The sequence below is a fragment of the Lipophrys pholis genome, assembly GCF_963383615.2.
Source record: "Lipophrys pholis genome assembly, chromosome: 14".
NCBI classification, from domain to species: Eukaryota; Metazoa; Chordata; class Actinopteri; order Blenniiformes; family Blenniidae; genus Lipophrys; species Lipophrys pholis.
In genome coordinates this window covers 22,272,498-22,291,687 of record NC_137633.1, presented here as the reverse complement: position 1 = coordinate 22,291,687, position 19,190 = coordinate 22,272,498, and the positions used below count along the sequence as shown (strand labels likewise).

Below are 19,190 nucleotides of genomic sequence, written 5' to 3'. Positions count from 1 at the left end.
TCCGACCTTATTGTTTTTGATTGTTGTGACTGTTCCAGGAGTTTGAGACAAATATTCTAATAGTTGTTAAGAATTAAAGATTAATAATCGAACATTGTCCCACGAAAAATAAAAGTTTTTAAGCGATGTGAATGACACTGACGGTTTAAACTTAGGCTGTACTCTACACAAAGACGCTTCTGCATTTAAAAGGTAATTAAGTGGAACAATAAATCCCATAAATGGAGTTTGAGCCGTTTGCTTAATGTTTTGTTGGGTACTTTAAAGCTCATTTATCATGGAGATAATGATTCAGGATTGTTTTTTCCCTTAGGATTTCTAATCTTGATATGAGAGTAAAAATGCCATTATGTGTATAACTTCAGTCAAAGGAGCTTGTGACAATACAGACAACAAGGAGATCCCGTTCCCACGATCCAAGCAGCGCTCACCTTGCACAGGTGAGCTGCGGGAATAAACTATGGGCCTGCTGAAGTGAAATGACTGGCAGCTGGAAACTAAACATTGGCGTCTGGATCGCGCTCGCTCCTCCCTGATGGGGCCCTCGGCGGCCAATAGCGTGTCTCTCCTGCAGATAGACCCCAGAGTGTCTCCCTCCAGCTCCAGTCCCCGCAGAGTAAAAGTCACGTTGGGAGGAAAAGGGGGAGAGAGATATCTACTTACAGCTGCTGTCAGATATCCGATCGCACTCGCATGGCGAGGAGGTAACCTGATCGAGCTGGGAGGAGTGACTTTACCAGGGAAGGCTCAAACAAAAAAAAAAAATGTCTTCTTCTTCTGCCGGAGAAGTGACAACAGCGAATGACATCAAGAGGGAAAATGTGAAGGAGGTGGATACGCGGGAGTGCATCAAGCTTGTGGCGCTGGACGCGGCGGAGTTGTCCATGGAGCGCGCGACTCCGAGCGCCGACGCGGTGCGCACGGAGCTGCTGGTGAGTGCCGCTTCCTCCCTGGCTTTCTCCCCGGAGCAAGTGGCGTGTGTCTGCGAGGCTCTACAGCAGGGAGGCAATGTGGACCGGCTGGCCAGGTTCCTGTGGTCCCTGCCACAGAGCGACCTGCTTCGCGGCAACGAGAGCATCCTGAAAGCCCAGGCGCTCGTCGCCTTCCACCAGGCGCGGTACCAGGAGCTGTACAGTATTCTGGAGAACCACAGCTTCAGTCCGTCCAACCACACCTTCCTGCAAGACCTGTGGTACAAGGCCCGGTACACCGAGGCGGAGAAGGCGCGAGGGAGACCCTTGGGCGCCGTGGACAAGTACCGGATCCGGAGAAAGTATCCTCTCCCCAGGACTATCTGGGACGGCGAGGAGACTGTTTATTGTTTCAAGGAGAGGTCGCGAAACGCGCTGAAGGATCTGTATAATCAGAATAGGTACCCATCTCCAGCCGAGAAGAGAAACCTCGCCAAGATAACAGGACTCTCCTTGACCCAGGTCAGCAACTGGTTCAAAAACAGGAGGCAGAGAGACAGAAATCCGTCTGAAGCACAGTCAAAAAGGTGAGACAACACAAGGAACACCAAGTAACTTTTCAATTTAATGTGCTTTCTTACACTAATGCTAAATTAAAATTCGTGCGTAAAAGCTTAATAAAATCGTATCGCGGTTAACTCCAGTCAAGTTTAAAATATGAGGACAATGGTTTTTTTTAATTGTTAATAATAGTATAGAACAATTCACACTGAATTCAATGAGTAATCTATATTCTCCGGCGCGCTCACGTCTGAGACTTGACATTATCAATGTTAACTTTAGATAATTAATCCCAAAAAAAGAACTGCGTAAAGGGTTTGCAGCACGCTTTTAATGTTTTGAAATATGAAGCTGTTGCCTTTCAGATCCGGTTTCAAGTGTGTTGCTGCCGTGAGGCTCGAAATTCACAAGCAGCAAAATAACTTTACCACTGATAAAAGTGATGAAATGATCCAATAAGTCACCTTCAGAGAAGTTTCTTTATTATATTCATATTTATTGGGAGTGTGAATGTGTGTGTGCGTGAGTGTATCCCCCCCAGCCCAGCACATAAATCATCTTGATGATCACTCTTTCTCTGTCTCTCTCTCTCTCTCTCTCTCTCTCTCTCTCTCTCTCTCTCTCTCTCTCTCTCTCTCTCTCTCTCTCGGAGCAAAAAGGATCTGGGTGCTTCCAGCAGCTCCTGCGCTTCACTTCATAATCCTCCACACAAACACAAAGTGTTGACTATTCTTTCATGTTTCGCTCTGTGTGAACAAAGACGACGCACACCTGGTGGAGGTGACCCTTCTCTCTCTCTCTCTCTCTCTCTCTCTCTCTCTCTCTCTCTCTCTCTCTCTCTCTCTCTCTCTCTCTCTCTCTCTCTCTCGCTCTCTCTCTATCACAGCCACACGCACGTAGGCGCGCGCAAAAACTACAACCTTAACGTATTTCGGATAATACATTTAATATATGTTAAACAATGATTAATGTGCAGTAGCCTGTGGATTACGTGAAGAAGAAAATAGTAATAGTGTCTTTTCATATGTTCTTCCTCGTGGAGTATTAAATGTGTGTGCGCGTGCGGGGGTGGGGGTCTGCGTGCAGCTGTTCTGATCAGTCTTTAAACTAAAGTTTCAAAAACATAAAACAATCTAACCTATATCTGCTACATCCACGTTGTTTCCGATGCATTTTGATTTCACCACTGAAAGATAAGGTTTAAATTAAACATTAAGCATAGACTGTGAGCCATTTGTTGTGTCACACCACTGGTGCTGGCATTTTGTCACGCCTGAATTTATTGCGCCAAATGGTTGCATGGTTGTTGCTTGGCCGTTGTCAGAGCAGCTCTCCATGAGGTAAGAGGGCTCCACATTCACAAACACAGGCTGCTCTTCAAAGCTGGGCAATAACAGCAACAAATGTGACTGTCTGCCTTGGGTTATAGGCAACATGTGGGTAGACCCAGAGTGAATGTCACTGCACAAGTTTATACTCACTAATTGTAATGATGTTTAGAGATGTGGGATTATTTTTCAAAGACATAAATAAACTGGAGAAATAATGTCTTTACAGAGGGAATGTACTGATTCCAGTTTGGCTTAAAGTTTATAACATCAACATTTTTTTTAAATTACTTCTTGCTTTGTGATACATTTGCATTTTTTTCCTGATTTCCAGTGAATCTGATGGCAATCACAGCACAGAGGATGAGTCGAGTAAAGGCCAAGAGGAGTTGTCTCCTCGCCCTCTCTCCAATTCCTCAGATGGAGTTATCACCCATGGGACCCTCCCCATTCAAACGGGGCCCCTGGACAGTGGGGTGGTCATCCAACAGATAGGGGACATCAAGATGCCCCCTGGCTCCAACAGTGGTGGCCTCTACAATGGAAATCTAGTGACCAGTAACACATCCACTGTGTTTCACAACGGTAGCTCATCTTACCTCCACTCACCTGGAAACATCCTCTTCAATGGGCTGAATCTGGGCATCCAGCCGCTGGCCTTCAACCCCCTGCGGTCGTCTGGAGGGGTTCTGCTGGGTGGCTCCGGGGTGGACATGCAGATGCAGGCGGGGCAGGAAAAAGGACTGGGCAGCGCTGAGGAGTCCACTTTGCAGTACGCCTCCTACTCCGGCTGTGTGAACGGGTCAGAGGTGAAGATGGAGGAGGCTCACTCTATGGCGGCCCAGAACGGAGGCTCCTCTGTGCTGACGTTCAGCTCGCCGTCAGGCGCTCTGCAGTTGGGGGGCTACAGCCTGGTCCAGGTACCGAGCGGAGTCTCCGACAGCGATGGCAGCTCATTACTCAACAGCGATGTAGGTCTTCCTCCTCTACAGCTCTCTTCTGCCTCCTCTTCCTCAACAATTACACAACAAGGTTGGTTCAGGGGCTGGTTTTAATGTTTGCCAATGTTCATTTTTATATTTTGATCAAAACATCTCTAGTCTGAATGAAGGAGATCGTGGTAATGAAGGTATTGTAATACTTGCACAAGTTGAAGTTTTCACTGATATATTCCAGTAAATATTCATATTTTGCTTTTAAAATGTACTGCAGACTTCAAAACCATCAAATTACTCAAATAGGCTTCATCCCCATGTGAAAACAGTCGGATCTGACTTTAATCTCCTGAGGTTGTGTATTCAGGTGAAGTCGTCATTGTTTGGTAACTCTGCACTTGATAACAGGTCAGCGTTACCCTTTGCCCTCCTTAAATGTTGTAGAGTGTTGCTCCATGTCCCTGGTGGTTTGTCAACAGGTCTCTACCACGCCCGCCCAATATATCTGAGCTGCTTTATTGGCTTGTCTGTGTTTGGGCTCTAGCCCAGGGGGCTGCTACACATAACACAGAGCAGAAGGAATAGGAAAAGGAAAGGGACACGCTCGCATGCAACAGGGCACATATACACATACACACAGATGGTGGTCTTTTAAAAACCCCAGAGATGAATAAAAACAAGTTCTGAAGTCACCATCACTCATCATCATTACACTCTTGATCGCCGGAGCGCGGAAGTGAAGTGTGTTTCAATCAGAGTCCATGAACTGCACGAGCAGGGAATGAGTCCGTACACCACTTACTTTGACATAAAGCAGAGAATCTACACCAGGATGAATATTAAGGGGAAAAAAAACCCACAGAAAATTGCAGCTTGCTGTTGAGTCCTGGCAGGCTGATGCATTTGTTCTCAGGGGCACAGTGAGGTCGGGCTTAAGGAGCACAAAGTGTGTGAGACACAAAACAGCGATTCTGGGGCTGAGGCCCGCTAGAAGTGAAACACTGTGAGAAGTGAAGAGGGGATCCGGCAGTGGGAATGAGATCTACTGTAGGCAAAGTGGAGGGGGTCATGCTATATGTATTGATCTATTGTCGTATCGCCGCAGGTACCATGGCTCTGAATAATGTAGCGGTGAGCTCCTCCAGTGACGACTCGTTCCAGCAGCAGCAGGACAAACTGACCATGGCGTCTCTGCACCACAGCACAGTGCTCTACAGCATGAGCACCGCCAGCCAGCCCTCCATCAAGAAGGAGCCTCTGGAGGGAGGCGTTTACTCCTCGTACCACCACGGGCTCCACCTTGACCCCAACGGTCAGATCAGCTACACCACCCCCAGCTCGGGGGAGATCTCCTCCAGCCGAGGCCCCGCCTCCACCACTGATGTCACCGCCATCGCCTCGTCCAGCCCCGAGCCGGAGGTCTACACCACCCTCACCGTCAGCACACCGCTGATGGCTCAAACTGACGCTAGCAACCACCACCTCCAGCCCGCAGAGTACCTCGGGGGCCACGAGGTCAGAGGGGCCCCGCCCTCGCACTTGCTGGGCCCCGGCATGAACAGCAACTACATGAACCTTTCGGAGAACAAGGTGGACGGCTCGAGCTCGGCGGGCATGAATGAAATGGTGCGGGCGATGTGCGGGGAGATGGAGGCGGCGGAAGGGAAGGAGCTAGCTAAGCTACAGACAGTGCAGATGGATGAGGACATGGCTGACCTTTAACCTCCAACATCCCCACTCGCAGAAGCACTCGTGTTTGCCCGAACAGTCAGAACTTTTTACTTTTGTGTGCGTGTGTTTTTGTTAAAACATTCATTTCCTTTTTATGTTAAATTATTTGTGTTCATTGAGTTTTACGATGCACTCGAGTGGAAGGGCAGCCCCGTGGGCCGGCTGTATCAGTTTATCAGACAAAGTTCTTTAAAAAGCCTGTGACACGTTTTAAAAGCCGCGTTCGTCAGGCGAAACACTTTGACTGTTATGTGCAAACAGAAGAAGTTGCTCTGTGTGTACGGGCCATGTTTAAATGTGCATTTTTATAGACAACACCTGCTACTTCCTGTTGAGTGGATTTGATCTGCAGAAGCAGGTGCTGGAATGCCTCCAGTCATGTGACAAGGATGTTCCTCCAAAACTAAATGCGTCATCTGGGTCAAACCAAAAAGGTCATTCAGTGGGGGGAGAGAGGGCGAAAGAGAGAGAGAGCCTCCATGGAAGTGGTGGGCTAAGGAGCAACAGCTTTACCGAAGGACTGCACACACAAACAGAGAATAGGTCATTAAACACAGAAAGCTGCTGATTTAGGAAAAAGTGTCCTTCAGAAAGCACTTTAAAATCTCGAAATGCCTCTCAAGTCCCTGCTTCTGTGCTTTATATTATACCAAATGGATTAGTGGGAATTGTAAAGGAGAAGAGTTGAAGTCGAATGTGCCTTTCTGCTACTTAAAATACACGACGGCATTGGCCTGTTTTCGGCATTTGCACTACCACAGCGACGTTACAATGGACACGTTTCAAACAGCCTTTACGTTGGAGGTGTTTGTCATGTGTGACATACCTCAGTGAACGCACACTATCTCAGCAATGACTCCTATTTCAAGTCTCATCATCAAGCCATGAGACCCACACGAGAGTGACGACGGAAAGGTCGCACATGTTCATCATATGTTGTTTATAAGGCTGCAACTCATAGTATGTTAACTAGATGTGACGATGCTGTACTATATCATGTTTTATTTTGATGTGTCTCTCTCCAAGTCCGTGATCAGCAGTGATATTTTTCTAAAGATTCAGATGCAGACATGTCAGACTAAGAGGACGAATCATTTTTATATGTTCCCACCAGTCAAATGGAAGGGGATGGCGATCATTTCTCTCTGCATGGCATCGTAATGTTTTGGTCACTAGTGCCTTTTGCCTTTGTTTTGTGGATAACACAGAAAGTTGTAGCTCTTGTTCTGGTGTGCAGGCAGTAACGTAGCAGCTTGTGAAATTTACCGCCGCCGCCATCACTGGCACATTTGTTGGGTGTCAGTTGAGGGGAAAGACAAGAGAGTGTGGAGCTCATTTGTCAAGCGTGTCCAGAGCGTTTCACAACAGCAGCCTGAGCTCTCGCCGTCATACATGACCATAACAGATCATTTCAACCTCACGGCCAACTCTCACACCGGATACACATTTATTGGTGCAACGCGAGACGTCACGCTCGTGCACCAGTCAAGTTTTTCAAGTCAGGATTCATGACACGATCAATTTTAGTGGGCATTTCAGTGAAAGTATCCTCAGTGCTTTAATGTCAGAAACCAAAAATTAGTTGTGGGCAAATAAAAAAAGTAATGGTCCTTTTTGTTTTTGTTGTTGTTGTTGTTTTGTTTTTTAAATCTTAGTTTGAATTATATGTTTGTTATCTGAAATTATGTGAATGTATTTTTCTAAATCTCCATACTGCAATAAAAGTTTATATTTATAAAAACATAAAACAGACATTTCTAGATCTTTATGGCAAATTTAGCTTCATTATTACAGATGTGATGAACTGATCTGTTTTCAAGATTTCTGGGACACAATAAGCACATGTCCTCCCATCGTTTCATCGTTTAAGAGCCGATGTAGCCAAAACTGGGAGGATTGGGTGGTGGGGGGGTGGGGTGGGGGGGTGCTGGCATGGTGTAATCCAGCAATCCCGGTGCAGCTCTCTGCAAACCTGCAGTGATCGTTTGCACATGCCTGGCAGCCTGGAGTTCATTAGGCCTCCTTTTCTCATCTCAGGCCCTGTAATTCAAATAAACAGCAATGAGATTTCCAGAGGTAAAGCTCCTTTTGGGTGGGGGGTCTGCAGCTCCCCACAGCTCGCTCCAAACCAATGGCCTTTTCACTGAGCGGAGGCCAGATCTCACACACACACACACACACACACATGCACACGCACACACACGCACGCACGCACGCACACACACGCACAAACACAATTCAACATGTGGAAGAATGAATCTGAGGCGCTGTCACTCACAGATTCTGCTTCTATCCAGAAAAGAGCCTCAACTCTTCTCACGGCTTGAGGGGATTCTCCGTGAATTCATGAATTTCCTCCCAGTCCGTGTTCCCTCAGTGAGAATCTGATCAGAAGAGCACGGGGAGATAAGACGCAGGCAAAGTTTGACAAATGGATGAACAGCGGGGGGATTTTATTTTATTCACAGCATGTCTGTGGTGGATTACAGGAGTTGCCCCCTCTGCAGATCCTGGCTGCAGGAGTTATATATGATCTAACTGATGACCTAAATAAACAGAGGCTGTTTGTCTGTGCTCACTGTTGAGGCACAGAGAGGCAGAGAAGAAAAATGGCAAAGACTGAAGGGAAAGGGAGGGAGAGGCAGGCAACTGGGATAAAGTTACCTGTGCACAGGTGACCTCGTCGCCATGGGCAGTGGATTAGCTGATTGTTAGGTATCAGGTAACTCCTCCTGTAATATTGAAGAGGGTGAAAACAGCTTTGTTGGAGCCCAGAACAATATCCCATTTGCAGCAGGAGCCCATGGTCTGTGGGTCCCACGGGAAGGCGAGAGGGAGGGGCACAGAAAACTCCAAATTCCACCTTTGTGTATTGTGCTTGTGAAATGGACAGAAAAGGAACAAAAAAACTGCAATTCCTCGAAGATTTAGACAGCATGATTTGAAAAAAACATTCATGAATTATTGCTTCTTATAGTCTACGTGTAAAAAGCAGGAGCTCCCTATTTTTCCCACAATTTCAAACATTCAGCATAAAACATATTTAGTTGTGCTGTAAAAAAAAAAAAGACGGGGGAATAAGAGGGAACACCCCCAGAACTCTTGGCCTTATTAAAAACACTGACCTCTGATCTTTCAGAGGGTTTCAAAGCTGACATTTAATGCGGCGCAGCAGACTGCAAGCCATATGTAACATGACCTGGGGAGCACGGTACTCCACTGCTCCACGTCCCACTAATGAGAGGCCAGGGGTCAGCGGGTACCAGCCTGCTCATACAGACCCACCGCTACAGGCCGGGCTCGGCCCCTGGCACAGGCACTCCGCTGGCTCTCAGCTGGCCGCTGAAAAATAGCTGCTAGTGTTCAGATGAACTATAGAGGGGGAAATGAAAGTCCGGGTGGAGTTTTCTTTTACCTCCTACTGGATTCTTGGCAGAGCTGGAGGTATGTGCACATGTCTGCTGCATCACCCGGTGTGGCACAGGCAAGATGATTCAGAACACACGCACCCACACGCACACACACACACACACACACACACACACACACACACACACACACACACACACACACACACACACACACACACACACACACACACACACACACACACACCTGCTGCACAACTGCGTGACAGCAACACAAAGAAGTGATGTTCTGCTCTTCAGCAGTTGCTTCTTGACTTATGTGATAGTATTGTGGTGGCGCCCCCTCCCTGCCAGAAGGCTCACATGGTCCCCTCCACATCACGCTCAACTCCTTCCTTCTGTTTGTTTGTGTGTTTGCTTATTTACTCAGGGCCCGCAACCAACAAAAAGAATAATAAAGAAATAGAAAGATTTCCTGTGAAAAAAACCAAACCAAAACAAATGTATTCATCTTGTGCGCCCGGGATGTGTTTACTGTAAAAGCTCGAGCTGTAATGGCATATTTGTGGAGGTGGTCCTCAGAGGAAATGCCTAATGATTTTGATGTGTGTGTGTGTGTGTGTGTGTGTGGGGGGGGGGGGGGGGGGGGGGGGGGGGGTAACCCCACAGCACTTGTACCAGGTCTAATTTTCCAACATGACAGGAAACTCTGTTAAGCTGATAATTGCAGCTCCAATTTCATTTAACTCACTCATGTCAACAGTTGTGTTTTGTTTTGAGAGAAAGAGCTGCCTTTTTTCACTGCCACTCACCTCACACACTCACCCTCTTTAACGCGTAATTAAAGACACATTTAGAACTTCTACAATCAACCAGAAACTCTATGGCTGCTGTAAACTATTAATTAGATTTATTAGCATGTAGCTCAATCTGCGGGAAGCCCATTAAGGTAATCTGATTGAAATAAACAATAAAAATCCCGCCATATGAGGGCGCCTTTAAAAAAGACCATTTGTTGTTTTCAATAAACACATAATTAATAAAGTAGTTTTAGTGTAGTGAGAATGTATAGACTATGTAAACAAAACAAAAGAGCCACATCATAAACCCCCCGGAGACTAAATCTGACATTTTTCACTTAATTTAAACAGTATCGGCTTTGTTCCAGTCCATACAGCTGAAATAGCACTTTGGATTTAGAAAGAGTGAAAACCATCTGTTCTGCGCGCCAGTGGCCGTTTCAATTTTCCTCCTTATTTTCAAGAAAATAAAGCCTCCAATAGGAAGCACAGAAGTTTTTTTTTTTTTTTTTTTTGATGATGATGACATTTTTATGGAGTGTTTTCTGGTGTTTTCAGTTGAGCTCTTTCTTCCTCTCATCTGACTCAATGGTCCAGTACCTGTTTTTCACTCACGTGTGCATATTTGTGGTTCCAACAACACGATATGGTTGTAATGTCTGTACTTTAATTAACATGTTTGAACTCAGGTAAAATTCATCACGAGCAGAAGCAACTTGTGCAGCAAAACGTCCCAAAAAAAACCAAAAAAAAAACCCGTCGCTCGTAAAAGGCCTCACGGTGAAACCAGCGGAACGAGAAATACCCCAGAGTTTATTTTTCTGGGTGAAAATCTCCTGATTAATTCTAAATCTTCCAGAAAAGTGGTGACTGAAGCTTCCAGGATTTCTTTTATTATTATTATTAGCTGTGAGATCAGAAACAACGCCAGGTTGTTTTGAAGGTTTAAGACGCGAAAGTCCGTCTGAGGATCAAAAAGGCTGTAGGAAGAAATAAAAAGGCAGTCCTCTGGAAGAACGGGTAAGGACTGATAGTCTACCTAAGTATTGCATTAGTTGTCGGGGTTTTCTGTCCGTGGCGGAGGAGGAGGCGAAGAGTCCACATCTTGAAATAATCTGGCCCCCCGGGCTGCTCGGGTTAAAGGAGGAGGCGCGGCGCAATGTGCTAGAGATATTAGAGAAACCCGAGAGCCGCTCATCAGACAGCTCATTTACTGAAGCACTGAGGTTTTACACAGCCGGAGACCCCAGTCCGTGTGTCCACCAGCATTTTACACGACTTCAGTCCTCCACAGCACATCTTTCAGACCACTCGGCCTGACGGATAAATAATAAACTTAAAACTAATTGAATTAAAACTCCACCTGTGACAAACCGGCGAATACCGATATTTACATTTTTAATTATCACCCTGAAGTAACAGGACTACTGATCTGCAGGCTGCTGGCACTTGAAATATCAGCAATTAATTCACGTAATGATGTTTTGTTGTGTGTCGTTTCGGCATATAATATATGATGTAAAACTTCTTTTTATGTATTTGCTCATAAAGGAGGACATGAACTTCAAACGAGTTTAAATACGGAGGTACAATCGCTTTAAAAACAGACTTTTCTACATTTTCTAATCAAAATGATCACAGCCAACCTAGAAAAAAATGCAACGTTTTCATTCGGCTTAGCAATTCATTTGAAACTCCGTTTTTATTTACTTATATTTTTTCACTAAAGGCCGGGATCATTTGTCAAAGTTTGTAATAAGCGGGGGAATATTGATTCATAAAAATGAGACAACAAAAATGCCAAAGTCCACTGTGAAGCTCTTCAGACATTCTGTTTGTCTCAGTCGTCTGGCTTCACCAAAACGTCAGTTCAAATCATTTTATCTGGATAATAAAATGTATTTGCAGGAGCAGCATCCTCTACCAGAACAGTACGAATGTGTTATAGGTTAAGCATTATTTTCTAATCCGAATCTTGCGCTCTGTAACATATTGGAGGGGAGTTTAGTTTCAGACTCTGGTGCAGATAAAGAAATGTGATCTATATGACTCAAACCAACAACTGCACCACCAAGAAGCAGTGTCACAGAGAACTCATTTACTAATGGATTGGTTTAGTGTTTCACCCCACAGAAAACACTGGAGCCAGTGCGGTGCCCGTCTAATCCTTGAAATATAAATGCAGGCTGGCTATAGACTGGAAGGACCTCTTCAGAGAGCACGTGATGACGCAAGAAAATACGCATAAAACGGCAAATCGATGGGGGAAATTGAATATTGTATTATACATATGAATAAACGAATTCAACAGACTTACTGATTAATATCAAGACCGTATTTATATTCACGTAGTCTATCTACATCTGACACCCCGTCATCTAACTATGTGCTACCGAATTTACGCAGAGGATGGTTGGCAGGAGTCGCATTGCCACATTGTTTGGACACACACACGCACACCACACACACACACACACACACACACACACACACACACACACACACACACACACACACACACACACACACACACACACACACACACACACACACACTCTCTCTCTCTCGCTCTCTCTCTCTCTCTGTCTCACACACACACACACACACACACACACACACACACACACACACACACACACACACACTGCTAAGTGGCTGGTTTCCGACCGGTGGTCTATATGGCCCATAACACGTTTGGCAGGTAGTATACGTCCCTCATATAAAAGAAGTGCGTAATGGCACGTAATGGACCCAGCTATCATAGGAACTTATTAAATTATATCACCTCATAAAATAAACGCCTTTGATAATTAATAGACTTTAGAAAGTTGGGCTGCAACAAAACGCACAATCTGCATGTCATTATGGAGGTGGGCGTCCACCACAATGGAGGTCAATTAAAAACGAAAGGGAAAACCAAGAACTAGTGAAAAAAAAAAAAAAAAACATTAAAAACAAGATTTTTCTATCTTTAAATATTTCGCACAACATTCACTTTTTTTGCCCCTGCTGTTGTCATGCAGGTGTTTGTTATTCAAACGTGAATAAACTTTCCCCTCACAAATCCAGAGTTTTGTGTTTTTGTGTTTCTCTCCCTCTGACTGTGATAACACGATGTAGTTTGTCCCCGGTGAGAAGTCTATCCACACACCGTTTAAAGAAGATGTATATTCTGAACATGTTAAGACGGCTTTTTAAGAGGTCTGTAATAATTGATTAGTGTTTAGGTGCTGCTCTGCTCCCTCAGCTGCGGCGGGAGAGGGACTGTGGGGGCGGGTGGGAGCGCTCCTATTTCAGCCCCTGACGCACTGCCTCTGGGGAGGAAACGGAGCTGCAAACTCAGTCCTGCTCTGCTGTACAGGGTGCAGGGCAGAAGGAGAGCCAATCACCGAAACGCACAGGCTCCCTTTAAGCCTGACATATCTCCAACAGGAACAAATTGTCCCAACAATCAACATCCCAATCTGCTGTGCGCATCAGGGGCTGGATCGGAGTGGATCGGCTGCAGGCCTGTGATCGCACTGGATTGCTTTACGAGGAGACCCTTCAGAACGACTGTAAAACAAGCAGGCAGACGACAACCATCGCTTTGGATACCAACATTTCGGGCGGAGGAGAGAGCTCGGACATCATGTCTATACTACCTTCCTTCGGCTTTACGCAGGAGCAAGTGGCGTGCGTCTGCGAGGTGCTGCAGCAGGGAGGGAACTTGGAGAGGCTCGGCCGCTTCCTGTGGTCTCTCCCCGCCTGCGATCATCTCCACAAGAACGAGAGCGTCCTCAAAGCCAAGGCGGTGGTCGCCTTCCACCGCGGGAACTTCAGAGAGCTTTACAAGATCCTGGAGAGCCACCAGTTCTCCCCGCACAACCATCCGAAGCTGCAGCAACTGTGGCTGAAGGCGCACTATGTGGAGGCGGAGAAGCTGCGCGGCCGGCCGCTCGGCGCTGTAGGGAAGTACCGGGTGCGGAGGAAATTCCCGCTGCCCCGCACGATATGGGACGGAGAGGAGACCAGCTACTGCTTTAAGGAGAAGTCCAGGGGGGTCCTGAGAGAGTGGTACACGCACAACCCCTACCCGTCCCCGCGGGAAAAGAGGGAGCTGGCCGAGGCCACGGGACTGACCACCACGCAGGTCAGCAACTGGTTCAAAAACAGACGGCAGAGGGACAGAGCCGCAGAGGCCAAGGAGAGGTACGTGCAGCTGTCACAGCCTCCGAGCTGCCCTGTAATCTCTCCCAAAACACTCCCACAGTCGCTCTTTACATTTCATACATGTTTTTAGGACAAATTAAGATTTTATCAAAAAATAAACTGTGGCTGAAAACCATAAAAACAAGAGAAAGTGGCGCCAGGACGCAGCAGCTCACACTCACACACACACGTACACACACACACTGCCATTCAGATACACTGTCAACAAATAAAAATAAATAACAGCATTTCTGGAAGAAAGGGGTTCTTTTTAAAACTACTCTGAATGTAAAAATTATTTTGGATGTGTTTGTGTTAGTAAACGAGGCATGACCTGATAACCGCGGCGGTGCGTAAACAGAAGCGTGTTGTTGTCAAATGATAAACTCTGCAGAGTAAACTATTGGAGAAATAGACTTTAAGAAAACACAATGTCTTCTTTCTATATGGATCATCTTTAAAAACATCACGGCCACATTTTAAAGGATTTTCTTTTTAGCGTGTGCGTGTGTGAGTGTGTGTTTAAAGGTTAAATTAGGTTGCTGTGGAATAAAAGCGAACTTAAAGCGGTGCGTGTGAACACACTTATCAGCTAATCCATCACGTAAATTATCAATCATTACAATTAAAACGACGCCGATTTTAACATTTTACTTCAACAAAATTATGTTGAAATTGTAATTGTAATTTTTGTAAAAAAAAAAAAACTAAATCCCTTTACTGCAGTTTTAAAAAAAAAATCAAACTGTTATGTTGAAGCCTGCAACACTGATCTAATTTAATCTTTAAAAATGTGAGGATTTTCCTGACTTTTTCCCCCCCTGCTGTCATTTCCAGAGAGAACAGTGAAAACAACAACGCAGGCGGTAACAAACAGAACCAGCTGTCTCCTCTGGATGGAGGAAAGTCCCTTATGTCCAGCTCGGAGGACGAGTTTTCTCCACCTCAGAGCCCCGATCAGAACTCTGCGCTTTTGCTCCAGGGCACCATGAGCCACCCCGGGGCCTCCGCCTACCCCATGTCCGGGCTGGGGGCCCCACAGCCGGTGCACAGCATGCACGGACACCCACACCAACTGCAGGACTCCTTGTTGGGACCTCTAACCTCCAGTCTTGTGGATTTGGGCTCTTAAAGAGGTTATTCTATTTTACAGGGGGGAAATCGGAGAGGACTGATGAGTGTATCAGATTGAAAACATGTATGGAATAACACTATAGTAGCCTACCTTATAATATAGACTGACTTGTCTGTCGTTAAATTTGGTTAGAACGAAACTCCTTAATGCGCTTAGCCTGTGTATCCCCTCTGACAGGAGCTTTCCTCATCTCCTGCACACGAAAACACACAAACAGGATCCTTTTTGAAAACTTTTAACTCAACGAGACACTTAACCGGACTGCCCATGTGCTTAATTTATGATATTTTGTTAAGACAAAAGAAGTATAGCAACTTCCTACGATGGAAACTAAGAGGTAACGTTTTCATTAGAGTCATGATAATTAGTTTCCAATAAAACAAAAGGAATAGTGGCTGCGTCTCTGTGTTATTTGTGCATTTAAAGGAAAAAAAAAATACAGATATTATTGTATCCTAGGCTTGTATGCTCAAAGCAAATTAATAACTAATATATGATATTTTTTAATTTTTATTCCTGATGATTTCAGTGCGGATGGCCTTAAAAATTAAAATCAAGTAACTGCGTTGGTAGGACATGAATCACATCATAATGAGTCACTTAGCAGCAGTTATTTAATCCATGTCTGCAGCTCATTTTGGTTTTTAACATAAAGGGAAATTTAATTATACAAACGTGAGTCAACAGCAGCTGCTGTGTGTCTGTCAGGAGACTGCTGTGTACACCGGGCTGCCCTGCTCTGAAATCCTCCTGATTCATACATGTTGGACTAAAAGAGAGAGAGAGAAAAAAAAGGGAATTTTCCCACTTTTCTTCGTCATACTGCTGCGGATCATTGGCTTTTTGTTGCCGTGTTTTCTTTGCTCTCTCTGAGAGTTTGTTCTGTCGGTTCCGGGCCATGGGAAAGAGCCTCCACTCAACCTCCACCAGCTCTGCGTTTTCGATGAAACAAATAAGCAAACATCCCATAAGGAAAAAAAAAAGTTTACAGAGAGATGATATTTCTTTAGACTCAAAAAAACCCCAACAAAACAAAACAACAAACAAAAACCCCCAAATAAACAACATTGATACAGTAATATAGAGCAACATCTTATAATAATAATAATAATAATAATAATAATAATAATAATAATAATAATAATAATAATAATAATAATAATAATAATAATAATAATAATAATAATAACAACTGGTAGTTTGCTGGCCCCTGAACAGGAATCTGGTGAGGACAGCCCCTCCACCTCCACACCACTCCCCACACCCCCTTCTCCCCCCCACACACTCTCTGGGCTCTGGGCTCATGTCAGGGTAAATTGTTTTGAGCAGAGAGCACCGAGGATTTCCTGAGCATAATCTGAAACAGTCGCTGCTTGCATTGCAGCCTGATTGCGAAGATTGGTGTGGCTGCAGGGCTGCAGAGTCAGTGGAGGGACCTTGAGGTTTTGTTGTGCATCCCGGAGGCCTCAGTCCAGCTCTGGTCCTCCCTCAGCAGTTCATTCTGCTCTCAGACCTCCACTGAGCTCCCTACATCACCTTCGGCCTCCTCATGATGGCTGAGTGTGTGTGTAGCTGTCCTCAGCAGACCCTCCATGCACAGTGTTATATTTCCCTTTACATTATAATCAATGTCAGACAAAGAGCAAAACACACTCATCCTGAGTAGTCTCAGGTCATGTATCCTTAACAATGGTACTAACTCTTTTGTCCAGTTGTTGGTTTTAATACAAAACAGTGCAACTGATTCTTCCAACATATAATGAATGGTTTCCAAAATCTAAAACTATAATTGCAGCAGTGTAAATGTTGTGTACCAGGAATGTAAAATAAATCAAACTTGACATTTAGACTGAGTATTAAAATAGGAAAAAGTAAAGTCTCAGCGTGGGAGATCACTGGCAGAGAAAAATGTTATATAGAGCAAATAACTGACTGAGAAAATATCACTGTAAATTTATTATTTTTGTTTAAAACCAAATATGGATTTTAAGCCAAAAACTGTGAATACTCTTCAAAATGGACTGATTCCTGACATTAAAGTGAAACATTAATCTGTACATTGGTGATACAAATAGATGTTTGTGTACAAAGTGCCCATTCTCTACACTGTAAGTCCATTTCTGTGACTGAAATCTCACGATAAATGCTTAAAAAGTTATTTTTTTATTTCCAATACAGTTTTTTGTCTTGTAGTGCCACTGGAGATGAAACACTTTGTTTTGATATTTTTGGAGCAGAAATAACTGCTCTTATATTAGATTGTACTTGATTACTTGCAAAACTACTGCACTTGACGGAATAGAATAGAATGAGGATTGAAAATTCTTTATTAATCACAGACTACTCAAATAAAACTAAAAAGTACTCAAAGTTTAAGTTACTTTTTAAACAAATTCAACTGCATTGTCAATGGGAGATATCTAATTTATTGTAGATCAAAAGCGGGAGTTTTCTCTTAAAATGATAGATTTAGTGCTTTAAATGTGCTGATAAAAGTCATTAAACACATGCACGAATGCAGTGGATCATATGAATTTAAATATGGTAATTGAGATAACATTGTGTACATTGTGCTTACATTTGAAGAAATAAAATCAGAAAAGCACAAATACTCAGTTACTTAATTGCAGTAATATATTTGTAATTCCGTCCTTGAAAAGTACATGTCATGATGATGATGCATAACCCAGATTATTGCTGATGTATGATTCAGCAGAGGTCAGCAGAGAGCAGAGGTCCTGTATATAATATAGAATTCTGATCACAGCGTGTGTCCTTCACTCTTGGCACAGAGTGCGTCTAAATATTCACAAATTAACAAACAGGTGATCACAAAGCCAGTAAAGAGACTCTTCATACCTGTTAATCTAACAACAACATGTCCGGCAGAGTACAGACACAGCCGGGATTAAACAGGCCTTGTGCCACATGACAGAGTGAGGCCATCAGAGTCACCTTCAGGATGTGCAGGAGACTAAAATCAATCCGACACGGAAACTCCAAAAGTGCTTTTAATCAGGCTCCAATCCCCGGCTTCCCAAGCAGCATGGACAGAGTCTGCATTCATGAGTCCAGTCTTCTCCTCTCTGCATCCGCCACGCAACAAGTGTAAATGTGAAGGCGTGCTCCGGCCTATAGGCCACATGATAAAAGCTGGAGGTAGCGTCAGCCCGGAGCAGGCTGGTGCCAGCAACAACAGCTGCTGATGGCAAACAGAGTCCGAATCATCAAAAGGCTATTTCATTTGTCATAGACGTAAGTGGCAGTGGCTCTAAATCAACAGCAGGAAGGGCCCTGACGTGTGCAAATAAACATGGAGAGTAGCCCGCATGAGCCCGCGCCGTCTGGGCCTCAGCTGGATTCATGTTTTCTCTGGCATCAGCCTGAGAGAGAGAGCGAGCATCTCGTTTGAGGACAGAATGTAAAAGCTGGGAAAGTGTTTCTGGTTGGTGACGGAGCCTCGACTGTACTTGGGAAGCCAGAGAGCGTCGCAGGTATCCATAACCACAGGGAGGTGTGTGTGTCAGGGGAGTCGGGGGGTGGGGTACGTGGGTGATGAGGGACAAAAGGATCTTTTTAGGTCTGCCTCGGAGGGTGGAGGAGGTGGCGGGGGTGGAGGGAGGGTGAGTCGCAGAGGCAGACAGATTTTCTTACCAATGATGCATAGATCTGACAATGTTCTTGGCTGGTGGAGGCCAGAGGCGGTTTGTGTGTGTGTGTGTGTGTGTGTGTGTGTGTGTGTGTGTGTGTGTGTGTGTGTGTGTGTGTGTGTGTGTGTGTGTGTGTGTGTGTGTGTGTGTGTGTGTGTGTGTGTGTGTGTGTGCGCGTGCATGTGTGCGTGTGTGTGTGTGTGTGTGTGTGTGTGTGTGTGTGTGTGTGTGTGTGTGTGTGTGTGTGTGTGTGTGTGTGTGTGTGTGTGTGTGTGTGTGTGTGTGTGTGTGTGTGTGTGTAGCCTTGCTGTTTCCTATGTGGTAGAGACCTAAACCTGATCACACACCGTCCTGGAACGACTCGGGTCAACACAGGGACGAAAATGAACGCGCTCATAAAGTAAATCTATAAATGTTGAGGTACCTGCATGTTTCAGGGTCAGACTCTGGTTCTAGTTAAGTTAGGGTTAAGTTAACCCTTCATTGGCCAAGGGAACATCTGTGGTAACTTTTTCCTGTTTCATTGCACGTTGATGACGACAATATAATACATGATTGAATCGTTAGTCCAAACATTGAC

The 19,190-nt window shown here is 44.9% G+C and overlaps 2 protein-coding genes across 2 annotated transcripts; both read left to right on the top strand.

The window, feature by feature from the left end:
- Positions 1 to 604: 604 nt before the first annotated feature.
- six4a (SIX homeobox 4a) lies at positions 605 to 7,202 on the top strand. The gene is made up of 3 exons (XM_080480616.1): positions 605 to 1,498; positions 3,135 to 3,832; positions 4,841 to 7,202. Exons 1-3 carry the CDS (start codon positions 765 to 767, stop codon positions 5,455 to 5,457), a joined length of 2,049 nt encoding a protein of 682 aa, XP_080336742.1. The 5' UTR covers positions 605 to 764; the 3' UTR covers positions 5,458 to 7,202.
- A 5,748-nt stretch (positions 7,203 to 12,950) lies between these two features.
- Positions 12,951 to 15,985, top strand: LOC308120024 (homeobox protein six1b). The gene is made up of 2 exons (XM_080480386.1): positions 12,951 to 13,825; positions 14,663 to 15,985. Exons 1-2 carry the CDS (start codon positions 13,266 to 13,268, stop codon positions 14,955 to 14,957), a joined length of 855 nt encoding a protein of 284 aa, XP_080336512.1. The 5' UTR covers positions 12,951 to 13,265; the 3' UTR covers positions 14,958 to 15,985.
- The last annotated feature ends 3,205 nt before the right edge of the window (positions 15,986 to 19,190 follow it).